We start from the raw sequence: 20,035 nt of genomic DNA on the forward strand, positions 1-20,035 counted from the left end.
TTGCCATTCCCGAATGTTGAAAACGTGCAATCTACAGCACAATAAACGTATTTGAAAGCCAGTTTAATATTATATTCGGCGTTTCGTCGAGCCGGGCAAAGAAGGGGGCATACAATATGCAAATTTGATATTACCAGCGATATATAAATGTTCCACTGGATGCGCCGCTTCTTAGTAACAACATGTTCCAACGTACATCGGTATCCGCACTCCTAGGTCAATCGTAATCCGCGACACAGTCCGTTTCTAAGGTTGAGATCTATAGAGCGCACTTTGATTTTGCTCAGACTTAAGATTGAGTTAAAACGAGACAGATTTAAGTGAGAGATATAGCTCTGTCTCGTTTTAACTCTGTCTTAAGTCTAAGAATAGAATAGAATAGAATAGAATGTTTTTTTATTCATGTAAACTTTTTAAAAGTGCTTATGAATAGATCACTTGCTTTAACGGTGAAGGAAAACATCGTGAGGAAACCTGCATGCCAGAGAGTTCTTCATAATGTTCTCAAAGGTGTGTGAAGTCTACCAATCTGCACTTGGCCAGCGTGGTAGACTATGGCCAAACCCTTCTCACTCTGAGAGGAGACCCGTGCTCTGTAGTGAGCCGGCGATGGGTTGATCATGATGATGATGTTAGTATCATAAGCAAATTAAGTTAGATAAGCAATAAAGTCTTAGTAATGTGATGTCTCTGAGTTTTAATTCATAAAAGTACGAAGTGCCACATCTAGTGGAACATCTATATATCGTCGGTTATTCCCTATGTTTGGCGAGCGCCCAGCTACTAGAAAACTGCAAGGAGTCAAAGGTCTTTGAGGTCGATCTCCCTTTGAAAGTTAGCTCTGCGATTGCCTGGTGGCTGTTCAACTGATCATCTTATGCAGATTTGTGAAATACTCAACATGCACTGCTTGAATAGAGGACATTTCCTTTATTTTTAGGGTTCCGTAGACCGTACCTACCCAGAGGTAATCGATTAATCTCACTTTTGATGAGAAGTTTTGGATGTTTTAGGGTTCCGTACCCGAAGTGTGCCAAAGGGACCCTATTACTAAGACTCTGTCCGTCCGTCCGTCCGTCTGTCTGTCTGTCCATCTGTCACCATACTGTATCTCATGAACCGTGATAGTTAGACAGTTGAAATTTTCACAGATGATGTATTTCTGTTGCTGCAAATACAAAAAAAAAAAACAGAATAAAATTTAACCATACAACAAACGAGATTTTTTTGCTCGTTTTATTATTTTATAAATATTATAAAGAAGTAAAGTTTGTAAGTTTGTTTATAGGGAGTAATCTCTGGAACTGCTGAACCGATTTTGAAAATTCTTTCACCACTAGAAAGCTACATAATTCCTGTGGCCCTACCGCGGTTGTTTGACAGCTACAATGTCACGATCGCAATCATCTCTGATTGGTTAATGCTCGCTCACTATTGGCCACAATGCATTGTTGCTCATTGTTGCAACAAGAATCGCACAAATTCAGCCAATCAGAACAATTGAGATTGTAATAATCATTGATGCAGGTTTTAGACAATCGCCCTACTGATTGACTATGACTATGAGGCTATATTTATTTTCAAAAAAAATTGAGATCCCTACGATTGTAATAAGTTACCAGTGTGAAGCCGGGCCAGGACGCTAGTTTGTCTATATACGACAAAAAGGTTACACGTAGGAAGGTACGTCGTACCGCGTGCGTGTACGCATAACTTTTTATTAGACAAACCAGATTTATAGACTATAAAACGTGAATTGCTGTTAGGCTTGATATTCATATTTGTAGGGCTACGCAATAAGCGGCTGGAAATCAATATCTAAATATATAAAATGAAAAGGTGACTGACTGACTGACCGTAATATTTTATTTTGTTTCGTATTCTCCTTTAAATACTAATTATTGATGACTTATTTAAATTAGGTATATATAATAACATTGCACGCCATACTTGGTAATACACTGTTTCCAAAAAAATATTGTAACACCATTTCACGTATATTTTTTGCAATAAAAAATTATGAATTATGAATTATGAATTACTGGACGGATCGGGCTGAAATTTGGCATGCAGATAGGTATCATGACATAGGCATCCGCTAAGAAAGGATTTTTGAAAATTCAACCCCTAAGGGGGTGAAATAGGGGTTTGAAATTTGTGTAGTCCACGCGGACAAAGTCGCGAGCATAAGCTAGTTTATTATAAACTTATTTCACAATTGTCTTCCATTTCAAAATTTATTGGTTAACTATCTTATGCCCGCACCTTCGTCCGTGTGGACTACACAAATTTCAAAGAATAGAAAAGAATAGAATTTTATTCAAGTAAACTTTTACAAATCGCTATTGTACCCCCTTAGGGGTTTTTGAAAATTCAACCCCTAAGGGGGTGAAATAGGGGTTTGAAATTTGTGTAGTCCACGCGGACGAAGTCGCGAGCATAAGCTAGTTTAATATAAAAGGGAAAGGTGACTGACTGACTGACTGATCTATCAACGCACAGCTCAAACTACTGGACGGATCGGGCTGAAATTTGGCATGCAGATAGCTATTATGACGTAGGCATCTGCTAAGAAAGGATTTTTGAAAATTCAACTCCTAAGGGGGTGAAATAGGGTTTTGAAATTTTGTAGTCCACGCCGACGAAGTCGCGAGCATAAGCTAGTATATAATATAAAAGATAGCGAGCAAACGAGCAGGCGGGTCACCTGATGTTAAGTGATTACCGCCGCCCATGAACATTTGCAGCACCAGAGGAACCGCCGATGCGTTGCCGGCCGTTGCATGCCAAATTTCAGCTGTAGCTGTAGCAGTTGTATGCGTTGATAGATATCAGTCAGTCATAAAATGGGTACAGAATAATAGATTTTGAGAATTAATGGCCAGTCCTTTTTCTCTCCGCTAGTTTTATAGCCCCTTCTCATATACAATCATAATAGAGGCGCACGCGCATTACGCTGTGCGCGATTTACGACCCACGTTACGACCGCACTGATTTCTTACAATATTAAATTTCGTTCTACCAATTTTTACGTATAATTATGAAAACATTTTATTTTTTTTAAATAATATTAGCCATATTAAATGACTAATATTCCCCTTTCCTCTCGTGCTAGGAGTAGGTACGACAATAGTGTAACGGGCGGGATTTGAACCGTCGACCTTTCGGTTTTCAGTCCACTCCTATACCGGTTGAGCTATTGAGGCTCTAAATAATAAGGCTCTAAATAAAATATAAGGCGGAGATCTAGATTTCATAAATTAAAAAATAACACACCCCCCCTTATTGACTTCAACTTGAGTGCGATAGAATGGTAAGCAGGTAATTCATCATCATCATGATCAACCCATCGCCGGCTTACTACAGAGCACGGGTCTCCTCTCAGAGTGCTACGACTGTACTGTACTACGTCATAATAGCTATCTGCATGCCAAATTTCAGCCCGATCCGTCCAGTAGTTTGAGCTGTAGCTGTAGGTAGAGAGATCAGTCAGTCAATCAGTCAGTCAGTTAGTCACCTTTTCCTTTCATATTCAAGATATATAGATATATTATTTCAAGTAGGTACCTATTACTCGTAAGCATTCAAAACTTTCTCATCAGAAGTGGGATTAATCGAAAGGACAAAATGAACACAACATCCCAGTGATACAAAACTCCGTAGAGCAACTAATGAGTAGCAGCCGGACCATAAATCAGTTCAGTGTCACGATCGATTGCGCGCCGAGTATCTGGGCTAAACCTTTTCCACCTGAGAAGCCCTTGCCGGTACTATTGTTACTATGACATACAAACTGATCGATAGCTCGCGACAACATAATAATAACCGGGACTTCATCCGCGTGGATTTAGGTTTTTCAAAAATACTGTGGGAACTTTAAATTTTTCGTGAAAAATCCCTCATGTTTTCGGGATTGGAAGTAGCCTCTATCACTCTCCAGCTGAGAATGACAGCTACAATGTCACGATCGCAATCATCTCTGATTGGTTGACGCTCGCTCACTATTGGCTACAATGCATTGTTGCAACAAGAATCGCACTAATTCAGCCAATCAGAACAATTGAGATTGTAATAACGATTGATGCAGTAGGCCAATTGTCTAAAACCTGTCATTCTACAGCAATCGCGCAGCTCGTTTTAGACAATCGCCCTACTGATCTTTAAATCATCATCCCATCACCGGCTCACTACAGAGCACGGGTATCCTCTCAGAGTGAGAAGGGTTTTGGCTGTAGTCTACCAGGTCATACCATGCCAAGTGCGGATCGGCAGACTTCACACACCGTTGAGAACATTATAGAAAACTCTCAGGCATGCATGTTTTCCTACGCCGTTAAAGCAAATAATAGATATTTAAAACTTAAAACGCACATAACTTCAAAAAGTTAGAGGTGCGTGCCTGATATCGAACTCCCGACCTCCAATTAGGAGACGGAAGTCCTAAATCTTTAAATATACCCATGCAAAAAATCACGTTGATCCGTTCCTCCGTTGTAGCGTGATTGAAGGACAAACCAACAAGCAGACACACTTGTGCATCTAAATATAAAAGGAAAAGGTGACTGACTGACTAATCTATCAACGCACAGCTCAAACTACTCGACGGATCGGGCTGAAATTTGGCATACAGATAGCTAATATAACCTAGGCTAGGCATCCGTTAAAAAAGGATTTTTGAAAATTCAACCCATAAGGGGGTGACATAGGGGTTTGAAATTTGTGTACTCCACGCGGACGTTGTCGCGAGCATAAGCTGGTTTATAATATGGGTTGGTTACCTATGTTATACTACCTTTTCACTGGCCCCCATGTACCTCAACAGATATGGTATCTATGGTTTTATTGTTAAGAAATGGTAATTGCCTTACATAACTTCCAAGCCTGTTTCCCTCAACAAACATACTCGTAAATTGACTAGGAGGTACGTTCTCAAACACAAACATTATTTGCTCCCTATATCCTATATCCCATATACCATTGATCTCCAAAGTCCGACCGGCCATTCGCAGGCATATTTTAATTCCCTCAGTGCATTTGTAAGGCGCGGACCTGTGAGCCGGCCATTTCTCTTTATAAGACCTCACACACACTACGGACGTGTCCGGCGGATAAAACAGACTATAGTCGACGCATTTTAAACTGAGTCGTCGAGTTATCTGTCTGTTTCGCTCGCACTTACAGGTCGTAGGTAAGAGCGAGCGAAACAGACAGATAACTCGACGACTCAGTTTAAAATGCGTCGACTATAGCTAAGCTGACTTGAGTCCTGACAAACCGGCCCTATTCGCAAAGGTATAGTATAAGAAAAAGATAAGGTTTTACATCTCGACAACGATATAATATATTTTAGCATCGAAATTCAATAACATCAGTACCCGTAGTACAAGATTTTACGTCTCACCAAACCAAACCAAAATCGAGAGTCGAAATACTTCCGTGTTACAGTAAACTGGATCTTAAAAGCCTTGTTTTAAAGCTCAAGTTTGTCTACACTTCTACAGCCAGCGCTCCAAGCGGAAACATTGCGAAATTAAAATCAGTGGCATTGAATATTTGACTTAGTACAGTACAGAGTAAAATTGACGTAAAATTCTCGTTTTAAATTGATGCATTCAGTACCACCGTTTTTTTTTTTCGCAAGGTTTTCGCTCTTGGACACTGGCAGTAGACGTACAGATAAACTTGAGTTTTAAATCGAGGCAATCAAGGTCCATTTCTCCTTATTAACATATTAGCTGATGCCCGCTACTTCGTACGCGTGGATTCAGATTTTTTAAAATCTCGCGGGAACTCTTTGATTTCCCGGGATAAAAAGTAGCCTATGTCACTCTCCAGGTCTTTAACTATACCTAACTATGCAAAAAATCACGTCGATCCATTGCTCTGTTGCGATGTGATTGAAGGACAAACCAACAAACAAACACACTTTGGCATTTATAATAAGGGTACTGATAGTGTTTTGGCACTCCAATTCTAACAATATCAGCGGCATGTAAAAATCTTATACTTACCCTACAGATTAAAACATATTGTATTCAAATTTAAAAGTCTTAATCCTTGCGAGGAAACCAACGAGGACAAAACGTCGCGGGACGTTTTGTAGTCTGTGAGAGCTCTAAATAAGATCCCGGAATTTATGCCTGCTGACTCCGCGAGCCGGACCGCTGAGGGCGGATAAACTCGCCTGTTTGTCATTGTTGGCCACCGCTGTAAATCTACCCAGGATATCAATAAAAGAGTTCTTTAACTGACTGATCTATCAGCGCAGATTCCAAATAAATGGACATATTTTTTCGAATGTCTTTTTAGAGATCCGTAGGAAAACAAGGGACATATTGGACATTTTGGATGTCTCTCAATAAGTTCAAAGTTTTCATAAAACGTAAACTTATTGAAAAATCCTATTACAATGTAAAGGATTATTGGAATGATAGGAAAGCTTGGGAATGAGTTGCTTATCAGCTTTGTGTTAGTTCTAATAAGTGATTTTGTAAAGTGGTGATAATAAAAAGAATACCCGGCTGAGTTTGTTGTGGGCTCTTCTCAGACCTGGGCGCATTTGGAACCCTCGTAGCTTTAGTTTTAAGTACGTATTAATTATGAACACTATATCTTCTTACAAATTAACAATTTTGACCATCAGTAAGCGTAAAATTTTACCTGTTCTGAACAAATAATTTGAGTTTGAGTTTGACCTTTATAGTTTGTTCATTCGTCTCTCTGTAAGTCTGTTACAGAGAGACGGTTGTCTGTCTGTTATTTTAAAAAAAATGTAGGAGTTGCTGTAAAATTAAAGTTTAGCACAATAATTATAGAAGTCTCTCTGTGAGTCTGTTATACCGCGACATAGAGAAATATTTTCAAAAATAGAGATTTTATAAACATGAAAATAGAGAACCGAAAAAAATATATTTGCTCCCTCTTGCTCTCGTTGAATCATTATCATCATCATCACCGTCAACCGATGGACGCCCACTGCTGGACATAGGTCTGTCGTAGGGAGTTCCAAACGCCTAGAATCGTAACATTTAGCTGATAGCAATGTCTTTTAGCACAAGTAGGTACAGGACAAGATCCAAAAACCGTGAATTTGTTGTTAAATCACAAAAAAAAGTATTATTTCTTGTACAATGGTACGGAATCACTCATGTGCGAGTCCGACTCGCACTTGACCGGTTTTTTTAGGGTTCCGTACCTCAAAAGGAAAAACGGAACCCTTATAGGATCACTTTGTTGTATGTCTGTCTGTCTGTCGGTCTGTCAAGAAACCTACAGGGTACTTCCTGTTGACCTAGAATCATGAAATTTAGCAGGTAGGTAGGTCGTATATCTGACATTTGGGGAAAAATCTGAAACCCGTGAATTTGTGGTTACATCACACAAAAAAAATTAAATTGTGGTCATGAACTAATAATTAGTATTTTGAATTTTTGAAGTAAGAATAACTATATCAAGTGGGGTATCATATGAAAGGTCTTCACCTGTGCATCCTAAAACAGATTTTTATTTATGTTTATGCATCATAGTTTTTGAATTATCGTTCAAAATGTCGAAAAAATATGACCGACGACCGTAGTACGGAACCCTCGTTGCGCTAGCCTGACTCGCACATGACCGGTTTTATTTTATTTTACTGTTTTATGTGTGTAAGCCGGTGTAATGCCCTGTAAAAAATACATTAGAAAAGCCAACGAAAAATTAGATGGCTTTAAAAACATTTAGAGGAATTAAGGCATTCATTAATGTGGGTTTCTTTCATAAGATTTCGCTAAACTGTGGACGTAACATAAAAACCTTTTGTACCTACCTAAACATGTGAAGTTATGCTGGGTCCCTAAGATGTTTTACCTGCAAGCTTGGTAGAGATAGAAAAATTAATTAAAAAAACCGACTTCCAAAACCGTACAGAAATTCCCGAATACCCACGGCAAGTACTTGCAGCATCAGCATTGAAGAGTTGGGATACCAAGTTCAATGGTGTAGTCTATGCTTGGCACCAAAATTAATATTGCGTCATCCGCAGTTCCTGAATCACTATAGTTTAGGAGTGCTGTACCCTACATCATCAGAGTTGAGGAATTGGGACTTGGAGTTCAAGTATAAAGTCGTTGCTTGGTACCTACAACATTAATTCACTAGGAACACTTCCTGAATCTTGATAGCTTAGGCAGGCAGTAACCCCGCAGCATCAGGATTGAGGAGTTGGATCCAGAAATTTTTATGGGACCACCACCGAAAACATCTACTGTTGATTAAAAAAAATTTGCAAATCGGTCCAGAAACCTGGAAAAAATCGATGTACGTACCTACATAAAGAAAAGTCGGAAAAAAAAACGGGCCGAAATGAGAATCACCTCCTTTTTGGAAGTCGATTAAAAAGAAGAAAACTTTATTTATTTGATCACAAAATCTGTTTGATCACAAAAAAACACGCATCGTAAAGGTTCGTACGCACCTGAGCGGCGCGGCGCGGCGCTTCAGCGAGCTGCACGTCGCGGCACAGAGCTTCAAAATATCATTTCTATCATTTTGTATGGCGCATATCGCACTAGAGCGGCGCTGCACAGCGCTTCACCGCGCGTTGCCGCGCGGCACGGCTGGAGAGAATATTTTGAAGCGCAGCGAAGCGACGCGCAGTGCAGTGACGCTAGTGCGACATACCCAGCGGCGCGGCGCGGCGCTTCGCGCTCGTACGCGAACGGGTATAAAAGTGACGCGCAAGTGACGCGAGGTGCCGCGTACTGAAGTTGTAGTGCGGTAGGCACCGTCGAGCGGCCTGAGGTGACGCGTTCTGCAGTCGGACTGAAGCGCCGCGCCGCGACGCTCAGGTGCGTACGAACCTTTAAACACCTGCTTGTAACGTTATTTATAACAGAACACAAGGGACAATTTTTATCACAGCAAGTTGTGACGTCACACAATGCGGTTGCTACAATGAAGTTTTCAGTTTGGTCAAGCGCGCTTTGTTGTGATGAGCACAAAAGGTAACAGCGCGATTGCAACGCGTCAGTGTGAACACCGTGAAAAATCGGCCAAGTGCCAGTCAGGCTCGCGCAACGAGGATTCCGTACTACAGTCGTATTTTTTTGACATTTTGCACGATAATTCAAAAACTATGATGCATAAAAATAAATAAAAATCTGCTTTAGAATGTACAAGTGAAGCCCTTTCATATGATACCCCACTTGATATAGTTGTCTTACATCGAAAATTGAAAATACTAATTATTAGTTCATGACCACAATTTAATTGTTTTGTGTGATCTAACCCTAAATTTACAGTTTTAGATTTCTCCGAATGTCTGCTATAAGACCTACCTACCTGCCAAATTTCATGATTCTAGGTCAACGGGAAGTACCCTGTATTAGGTTTCTTGACAGACCGACAGACAGACAGACAACAAAGTGATCCTATAAGGGTTCCGTTTTTCCTTTTGAGGTACGGAACCCTAAAAATCAGTCAAGTGGGAGTCGGACTTGCACAAAAAGTGTTCCATACCATCGTATAAGAAAATAACACTTTCCAACAGCAGTGCTGCACATCACTGCAAGTTAATGACTTACAGCGTCATCTATGATTGAAAATATGAAAATAATTTTTTGGTCCTATTTTTTTTTTGTGATGTCACCACAAATTCACTGTTTTCAGATTTTCCTCTTTATTTGTGCTATAAGACATTGCTACCTGCTACCAAATTTTAAGTATTCTGGGTCTACGGGAAGTAGCTACCCTATAGGTCTTGATTGAAAAAGAGCTTAGAGTAAATTATAAATTAAAATAACCCCTAACCATAGATAAAATATTGGTCTTCGCTGTTCTATCTATCTATGCCCCATGTGAAATATTAAACGAGGTAGGGATATTAGGACCCGTACCTATCAAAACCCGCCTTTGAATTATTTAAAAACACATTAAACCGGTCCGTCATGTTTGATTCAGAATTCCGATATCAAAACTTCAGATTTTTACGTAGAGGTTTAAAATTGGAAATTCCAGCATAAACCCAGTTCCATTAAACCAAATATGTCCTATAATATGTTATGCGTAGCTATAGAAGAACTATTTCTTTATTCACGATAAAATGCATTTTTAGGGTTCCGTAGTGGACAAGGAACCCTTATAGTTTCGCCATGTCCGTCCGTCCGTCCGTTCGTCCGTCCGTCATCGGTTAATCTCAGAGACAATTAATGCTAGAAATCTGTAATTTGGCATGGATATAAATATTAATCACGCCGACAAAGTGGTGAAATAAAATTGTTATAAATATTTTTTAAAGGTAGCTCCCCTACATGTAAAGGGGGTATGAATTTTTTTTCTCGTCTAACCTACTTTTAAAAATACTGTGGGTGTGGGAACATCATTTTTCGATTTCTAGATCCGTTTGTAAAATTTGATGTTTTAAAGTGCTAATTTTAAAACATCATATTTTACAATTGCCACGCACTTGGCCGGTTTTTTAAACTCAATAATATAACAAGTCAACCTTCATAATATATTTAAGTAAGTAGGTATGCTTGAAATGTTAAATACATAATATTCAGCAGCTTACACTGTCCGCTCTATCAGCAACACAGTTGACCAAACTGACAGCTTCATATTTCGATTCACTTCATACGTCTTGCATTGTGCACTGTGCTGATAGTGCCACTGAAATTCATTTTGATAAAATAATATTAAGTTCTGTATTTTATGTGTCTAGTACTAGAAATTCCTGAAGATGGGTAGGTATTCCCAAACAATAGTTTTTGCGGGTACAACTCGTTTTTGCTTACAACTTAATGCCAAATGCCTTTTGAGAACTTCTTAGAATACGATTTTTATTATTTCAAACTTATAAATATTGTGAGTTTGAATTTTTTTTTATAATTTTTTGTCTCTTGATCATAATTCATCAACCCATCACAGGCCCACTACTGAAGCATGATTTTTGAAAATCCCCTGGGAATTTTTTTATTTTTTGATACGTCAAAATCAGTCAAATGGATGGGCCGTGAAAAGCCAGCAAACAGACGTACATACTTTTGCATTTATAATATCATTAAGATACTCGTACTTAGTCTAAATACATAAAAGGAAAAGCTTTAGGACTAACTAACTGACTGACTGATCTATCAACGCACAGCTCAAACTACTGGACGGATCGGGCTGAAATTTTGCATGCAGATAGCTATTATGACGTGGACATCCGCTAAGAAAGGATTTTTTTTAAATTCAGATACAAGTTAGCCCTTGACTGCAATCTCACCTTGTGGTAAGTGATGATGCAGCCTAAGATGATAGCGGGCTAACCTGGAAGGGGTATGGCAGTTTTTATTAAACCCATACCCCTTTGGTTTCTACACGGCATCGTACCGGAACGCTAAATCACTTGGCGGCACGGCTTTGCTGGATTTTTGAAAAATCCACCCCCAAGGGGATAAAATAAGAGTTTGAAGTTTAAATAGTGGTTTCTTGCATGGGTATAGTTTAAGACCTGGAGTGACATAGACTACCCTACTATATTTTTATCCCGGAAAATTAAAGAGTTCCCACGGGATTTTAAAAACCTAAATCCACGCGTACGAAGTCGCGAGCATCAGCTAGTAACCAAATACAACTGAAATCGACTTCATGTATCCCGTTACTAATGGGATACATGATTTGCGGCGGCCATCTTGCGGGGTGATTTTGGCGCGCTCCCGTCACGTCAGTTTGACAGATTGGGTGCGTTCGTGAGATAAGGAAATACTAATGTATGCAGTGGCCACATTTAATCACTGTCACTTGTCTAACTTGCATGTTTCAAAACCTAAATTTAACTGGTAGATGGTATATTATTCTTTATAACTAGCTTGCTCGCCACGGCTTCTCTCGAGTGGAATTTTTGAAAATCAGTGAGGGGGTAGAATTTCCAAAACTCCTTAAACACAATAGGTATTTCCTCGTTTTTGCCCGAAAATTTCATACATGATAAGTTGAAAACACATGTATTTTTCAGATCAGTCAAGATAAGTCTTTTTATAATGCCATATGCATATGCATCTAATTGAATTAGAGATAAGATAATCTTTTGGAGATTAGAATTTGATTTTTTTTAAGTCTAAAAATCTATAAATCGTGTAACTGCTTGCTTACCTATGAATATCAAAATAATCATCCAAAAACTTTGCAAGAGTGATACCAAACTAAGTCCCCACTCTCGGCTACATCAAGATAACCGGGGAGGAAGTTTATTCCTTATCATAAAAGTTATACGAGGCTGTAAATGTACTATTTAATTACAATTTCGGTTCATATAAGCCGAGTGATTCCCGTTCGATTAGGGTTGCCACATTCCACAAATTCCCGTCATCATCTATACCTTAGTTTTCTTTGACCGAATTTTAAAGATAAACAAATTGCAGAAACCTTCTCGAGAGAGTCAGAGTTTTCTCATACGATGCCGTAAGGGGTGGAATTTTTTGCGTTGCGTCAACGCATCGCATTGTGATGCGGCATCGTTTTTGCGATGCGATGTCGCACCGCAGTGTTGTGGCCTCGCCCTGAACTCTTATCATTCTGAGAGGAGGCCCGTTCTCAGTAGTTGGCCGGCGATGGGTTGATGATGATGAGAATCTATTATTACCTACTATCAAACTTTAAAGGTTTGGTTGTATTTAAGCGTTTCGTAACTAAAGTAGGTAGGTACATGTTTCTTTACTATAAAAAATTTCATTTGACCTGGAAAAGCAGATTTTTGTTTATGTTAATTTTCCGACTTTTCATGTATATCAATCAAATAAAACAAATCTGTCAGCCAAGTTTTAAATAAACAACTGAAGTTTGATTGAATGCATTGTGAAGCAGACACGCGAATGTAGTTATTGTATGAAGTTTGCGACACTATTCATGCAAAGTAGTTATTCAATGAAGTTTCACCACAGTTAGTTCACTCTGCCATAGTTCATTAGCGAGCTGTGACTGAGAGAGCTGACCTCTGTCTGAACACCATTGTGAAAATAATAGTCTTCATTAAGCTCCTGAATCTGTTGTCACTACCCATATTTGAATGCGAAAGTGTGTTTGTTTGTTGTTTTTTAGCGTTCCGTACCACAAAAGGAAAAAAGGAACCCTTGTAGGATCACTTTGTTGTCTGTCTGTCTGTCCGTCTGTCCGTCGTCAAGAAAACCGCAAACAGGCTGATTGATACTGATAGTAGTCTAATGGAGTTAAGCACTACCCGCGACCGAAGTCATCAATCAACAGGTCATTCATTGACATAATACAGCCATTACGTAACCACGTCTGCCCGTATAACCTAAAAAAGTTGACGCGTGCCCCGACATAATGAAAACTAAGATTTCTCCCGGGTTCACGCCCCGGACGCATGTCTTCGCTTAACGAACATGAATTTGTGCACTAACTTACTGATTCGCTAACTCAGTGACATTTATTTTTAAACCATTGAAGGTTTTCTATGAAAAAATATTTTGATATCGCTCAATGAAGCAGCAATGTAGAACCAACCAATCAAATAACCTCAGCGGCTATCATTCAGTGTTAGAAACTTCACAGGTAATTATTTATCATTTAAAATCACTACCCATCAGTACCCTTACTATAAATGCATAAGTGTGTTTGTTTGTTGGTTTATTGGTTTGTCTTTCAATCACGTCGCAACGGTGCAACGGATTGACATATTTTTTGCATAGGTACCTATAGATACCTATAGGTACCTGGAGAGTGACATTAGGCCACTTTTTATCCCGAAATCAAAGATTTCCCACGTGATTTTTAAAAACCTAAATCCACGCGTACGAAATCGCGGGCATTAGTTAGTAAATTATACATTTCATTTTACATTTCATAATACTTAGCGTTTTCATTTTCATTTTATAAGCTAATTTCGAACGTTGAAGATGTTCTTCGCTAAATAATGAACCACTGGCTCGGAATATTCATGAGTTATATTAAATTATTGTTTAATGAATTTTCAGAGATTAATTTATACAACCTTGGTTGAATTTCATGAAACGATGCTCGAAACTTCAGTCTAGTGCTGACGTCACTAAAATGGCGGCCACGCGCATTAGCAATTTGCGGGACTAAGACCTACCTACAAAGTCGTATTTAAAATCTACCTATTGAAAACGAACTGTTAAATGTTGATAAAAAATCGAATATAGAGACGAATTTTCGTTGAATTATTTACCCACAAGCCAAATATAACGACCATAACTTTTGTGAAATGGGTAAAAACCTAGTAAAAACTAAGTTGTTGCAAATAAAGCCCACATCCCATAATGGGCCGTTAATTTTAAAGATTCAGTAATACTTTTTCATCTTTACGCGTTATGGGAGTAGAGCCAAAACGTCTTTGGTTTATCTTCCGCTGGGGGTGATGAAGGGGGGTGTAGGAAGTTTGCAGGCATAACAGTGATATAGCATCTACATAGACATGCCAATCCATACTCCATACTAATATTAAAAATGCGAAAGTGTGTCTGTCTGTCTGTCTATCTGTCTGTCTGCTAGCTTTTCACTGCCCAACGGTTTAACCGATTCTGATGAAATTTGGTACAGAGGTAGCTTACATCCCGGGGAAGGACTTTTTAAAAAACTTAAATCCACACGGACAAAGTCGCGGGCATCATCTAGTTTACAATAACCGCCATAAGTCGGCAGCTGATTTTCGCACGTTCTTAGGTTGGTTGGTTTTTACATCCATTGAACAATTATGGTGTACATCGGCCTTTAGAATGACATTTCGGCTTTGTAGAGCATTGTCTCTGTCACTCATACCTATATGAGGTTTTGTCGGTCTCAACGACAGAGACAATGCTCTACAAATCCGCTATCTCCTAAAGGTCGATGTACATTATTTTCTGCCACTTATGTACTTGGGTACTTGGACTAGTCGTAAGTAGATCAGCAGGGTGATTCGCTGACTGACTGAAAAAATATTTTAATGTCAGTGAAGCAATACATACGAGTAGCTGTGCTAGCCTAGTGGTTAGGACGTCCGCCTTCTAATCGCAGGTCGGGGGTTCGATCCCGGGCACGCACCTCTAACGTTTCGGAGTTATGTGCGTTTTAATTAATTAAATATCACTTGCTTTAACGGTGAAGGAAAACATCGTGAGGAAACCTGCATGCCTGAGAGTTCTACATAATGTTCTTAAAGGTGTATGAAGTCTACCAATCCGTACATGGCCAGCGTGGTAGACTATGGCCAAAACCCCTCTCACTCTGAGAGGAGACCCGTGCTCTGTAGTGAGCCGGTAATGAGTTGATCATGATGATGATGATTATGAAGCAGTACATTACTGCTTCACTGAGTGACATTAATAGTAGATTATTCAACATGGGGGTAATGGGGTCACGAGTGCCGGAATAAATCCCAAGCGTAACCAGGTAATTTAAAGTAGCTCCCGAGCGTAGCGAGGGTGTTGCATCTAGAATCTTGAGTGAAGCGTGGGGTTTAGGGGCACCCAAGACTAAGACAGTATTACCCCCAAGTTCAATACTCTACTTTTCACACCTCGCAAGACCATAAAATCAAATCAAAAGCAAGCTTGTTTGGTGGCTGGCTTTTCTTTCATGGGTAACAGTGGGAGGGCGGGCAGTGCATATTGCTTGCTGAATGTTGCACCATACGGATTTGATCTGTTTCAGCGGATTGTAGCAAATTAGGCTTCTGGTTCATTGTATATCATGGATTTCCGCAAAATAACGCCTGTTTCTATACAAGAGATCCGTATACTTAAGTTTTCCTTAGTTTGTAGCTTCTCGTTGAACTGCGTAGGTAAGAGGCGTTGGCACTAGATTTTTTTTTTAAAGAATATTAGCCATGTTAAATGACTAATATTCCCCTTTCCTCTCCAATTAAGCGTCAGGCTTGTGCTTGGAGTAGGTACGACAATAGTGCAACGGGCGGGGTTTGAACCGTCGACCTTTCGGTTTTCAGTCCACTCCTATACCGGTTGAGCTATTGAGGCTAGATGCATTGGATAGATGAGGACATTTGAATCTAAATATATAAAAGGAAAAGGTGACTGACTGACTGACTGACTGATCTATCAACGCACAGCTCAAACTACTGGACGGATTGGGCTGAAATTTGGCATGCAGATAGCTATTATGACGTATTATCCGCTAAGAAAGGATTTTTGAAAATTCAACCCCTAAGAGGGTGAAATAGGGGTTTGAAATTTGTGTAGTCCACGCGGACGAAGTCGCGAGCATACGCTAGTTATTAATAATTTTGACATGATGACATAACAATATTTTAAGAAGGTGAAATTAGATGCTGTTCAATTAGTTTTGCACGCCATGCTTGGCAGGATATGTGACTGATTACTTAATTTTTAAGACCCGATGTAAATAATACATGTACTTACGATATCTGAGCAAAAAAATGAATGAATGATGAGGTTTGTTCAAAAGTTAGGTCGGATAGCCAGCCAATTTGGGTCAATCAAGTTGGGTCGTCTGTAAAAGCCGTATATTAACTTCTCATCCAGTTCGGCTTCTTATCTAGATCTTGCGTTACTGCCTCATGATGATAAGGGAAGCATAAACGGTGTGTTTGGCAGCCTGATGCGATTGGTAATTAGTCCACAGCTGATAGAATACGGGGTAGGTAAGTAATCTACATCTAAATATATAAAAGGAAAAGGTGACTGACTGACTGACTGATCTATCAACGCACAGCTCAAACTACTGGACGGATCGGGCTGAAATTTGGCATGCAGATAGCTATTATGACGTATGCATCCGCTAAGAAAGGATTTTCGAAAATTCAACCCCTAAGGGGATGAAATAGCGGTTTGAAATTTGTGCAGTCCACGCGGACGAAGTCGCGAGCATAAGCTAGTCTAAATATATAAAAGGAAAAGGTGACTGACTGACTGACTGATTGACTGACAGATCTATCAACGCACAGCTCAAACTACTGTAGGTACGGATCGGGCTGAAATTTGGCATGCAGATAGCTATGAAGAAAGGATTTTTGAAAATTTAATCCGTGAGGGGGGGGTTAAATAGGGGTTTGAAATTTGTTGCAGTCCACGCTGGTTGTTAGTAGATCATAATTTAATATTATAGAGTAACTCAAAAACGACGATACGCTATCCCCATGCCCCAGCTAGTAATCCAAAGGGCTCGAGCACTTTAGCCCTTTATTCCTAAAAAAGGGTTCAGTCGTAAAAAAAGACTCGAGCCCTTTTGCGAAAACACGGTACGGAAAACCGTGGTGCGCTTTAGCTCTAACATCAGAATAAGTGACAATAAAAACGAATACGGGCATCAATAAAGACAGTACGTCGGTGAAACAGCTGATAGAGCTAACGAACCGTATAATGAGGTGAGAACACCGCGGGTCGTTACCACCCACCCCAATAGAAAAAAATTGCCACAGATAAAGCGTCTACAGACGTGCGAACATGTCAGCGACACGTCCAACCAGCAACGCGATTGTGGTAGAATGACAGCTACAATGGGGCCAATTCTCCTGTACACAATTTCTAAACCTAAACTAAATTAACAGGTTTAAATCTAGTGCTATCCTTTTCTGCAAGCAACATTATGAAAGGGATAGCAATAGATTTAGACATATCATTTTAGTTTAGTTTAGAGATTATGTACAACGGAATTAGCCACATTGTCCCTGATCTAACCCTGAATTCACGGTTTTCAGATTTTTCCCCTAAAACCAGCTATAAGACCCACCTACCTGCCAAATTTCATGATTCTAGGTCTACGGGAAGTACCCTGTAGGTTTCTTGACAGACAGACAGACAGACAGACAACAAAGTGATCCTCTAAGGGTTGACGACCTCCCTGGCGCAGTGGTGAGCGCTGTGGTCTTAATAGTGGGAGGTCCCGGGTTCGATTCCTGGCAGGGGTTTGGAATTTTATAATTTCTAAATTTCTGGTCTGGTCTGGTGGGAGGCTTCGGCCGTGGCTAGTTACCACCCTACCGGCAAAGCCGTGCCGCCAAGCGATTTAGCGTTCCGGTACGATGCCGTGTAGAAACCAAAGGGTTTAATAAAAACTGCCATACCCCTTCCAGGTTAGCCCGCTATCATCTTAGACTGCATCATCACTTACCACCAGGTGAGATTGCAGTCAAGGGCTAACTTGTATCTAAAAAAAAAAAAAAAAAAATAAGGGTTCCGTTTTTCCTTTTGAGGTACGGAACCCTAAAAACAATAAATGCCCAATCAGACACCACTATACCGGATGTGATATGAAGATGAAACATCACTGAAAGTGAAAAGATGATAGACTTATCGTCACTTGTAATGAAACGTGACAACACGCGAGTCGTTAACATCCTCAAACACCTCAGTATCATAAAAAGTTACAGATTAAGCATCTTGAGGCAGGTTGACTGCCGAAACTTTTCAGTTCCTGTTGACGTACCTATTTAGATTAGTCAGCCGTTAAAAACAAATTAAAAAAAACGGCCAAGTGCGAGTCAGGCTTGCGCAATGAGGGTTCTGTCTGTACTACAGTCGACTTTTTCGACAAGTGTCTGTCAAGAAACCTACAGGGTACTTCCCGTTGACCTAGAATCATGAAATTTGGCAGGTAGGTAGGTCTTATAGCAGACATTCGGGGAAAAATCTAGAAACCGTGAATTTGTGGTTACATCACACAAAAAAAATTAAATTGTGGTCATGATCTAATAATTAGTACATATTTTCAATTTTCGAAGTAAGATAACTATATGACTATATCAAGTGGGGCATCATATGAAAGGGCTTGGACATTCTAAAACAGATTTTTATTTATTTTTAGGCATAATAGTTTTTGATTTATCGTGCAAAATGTCGATACAATACGATTGTAGTACGGAACCCTCAGTGAGCGAGTTTGACTCGCACTTGGCCGGTTTTTAATACTCTATTGGCAAAACCATAATGCCTCCAACAGTTTTATGTTCTGAAATAGTGCCGCGTACTAAATAAAATTTAAAAGAGGAACTATAGCGAGGCTTCAACTAATAAAATCGGCCGACTTTGATCTGACTTGATATCTAGAGACGTAAGTATAAAACACAAAGACAACATGCGTCAAATTACTTATAGTTATTATTTTACTAGGTTTTACTAATTATTTTGCATGCCTAATATGTAAGGCGAAACATTTCTACTGGACAATTTTATGTAATAACATCTCATTGTTAAATGTTTCCGCAAATAAAGAATCTTTGAATCTTTGAAAATATTGATTGCCGACAAACGTTGGAGTAGGAAGTTGGCATGTCTGTGGATGCTAATTAAAAAGTAACATAATATTGTATCGCATAATGAACCATATGTAAATAGTAATAAGAACGCACATAGATGGCTAGAACACACGTATTAACTATTCTTGTATAAGTAATTTGATTATATTGGCTGACCTACGATTACGAACGTGTGTCTGGTAATAAATAAGTATAAAAAAATTACTATGAAACCTCTTTACTGCATTCAAAAACTAAGTTTTCTGTGGGCTTCCTCATAAACTAGGGCGCTTTTGGAACCTTTATAGTTTAAATTTTTACTAATAAGACGAATTTTAAATAGGTACCATCATTCAACAAATTGTATGAACAATTTCTATTTGCAAACGTTTGTACCTACTTAATATTTACTCAGAATAAAAACTGGAAAAAATTATGGTGCTGATTAAGAAAAATAGTGGGGCAAAGGTCGTAATGGATTCAGCCTATTGCCAGATTACTTACTTACCAGATCTTAGAGGATAGCAGTAACTCAGTCATCCATCCGTTTTCGCTACAATTGGTCTAACAAACGTCTTTTCCTAGTGCCTTTCTTTACTAAAATCATTGCAAAAGTTTTAAAACTACGCGATTTAAAGTCGAAAATTTATTAAACACTGGTAAATTGTAGTCAAAAGTCGAAACGTATAAAATTTTGTATCGCGCATTGCTATAAATATATTCATCGCAAATATTAAATACACATAAAAGCACGTAACATGAGGAAACCTCGATATTAGATGTCACAGAAATACACAAATACACACATTTCAGTAGCAGCGTCAGCCACGTGTGTTCTCGGCA

The 20,035-nt window shown here is 39.2% G+C and overlaps 1 protein-coding gene across 2 annotated transcripts in view; it reads right to left on the reverse strand.

The window, feature by feature from the left end:
- The window catches only part of shakB (shaking B), a 158,461-nt gene extending 138,435 nt beyond the window's left edge, over positions 1 to 20,026 (reverse strand). For both annotated transcript variants that reach the window (XM_069498019.1, XM_069498017.1), the window contains exon 1: positions 19,701 to 20,026. In XM_069498019.1, the coding sequence (XP_069354120.1) occupies positions 19,701 to 19,732 (32 nt within the window). In that variant the 5' untranslated portion in view covers positions 19,733 to 20,026. The remainder of the gene's footprint in view (positions 1 to 19,700) is intronic.
- Between the last annotated feature and the right edge of the window lie 9 nt (positions 20,027 to 20,035).

Source organism: Maniola hyperantus, chromosome 4, assembly GCF_902806685.2.
Source record: "Maniola hyperantus chromosome 4, iAphHyp1.2, whole genome shotgun sequence".
In the NCBI taxonomy this organism is placed as follows: domain Eukaryota; kingdom Metazoa; phylum Arthropoda; class Insecta; order Lepidoptera; family Nymphalidae; genus Maniola; species Maniola hyperantus.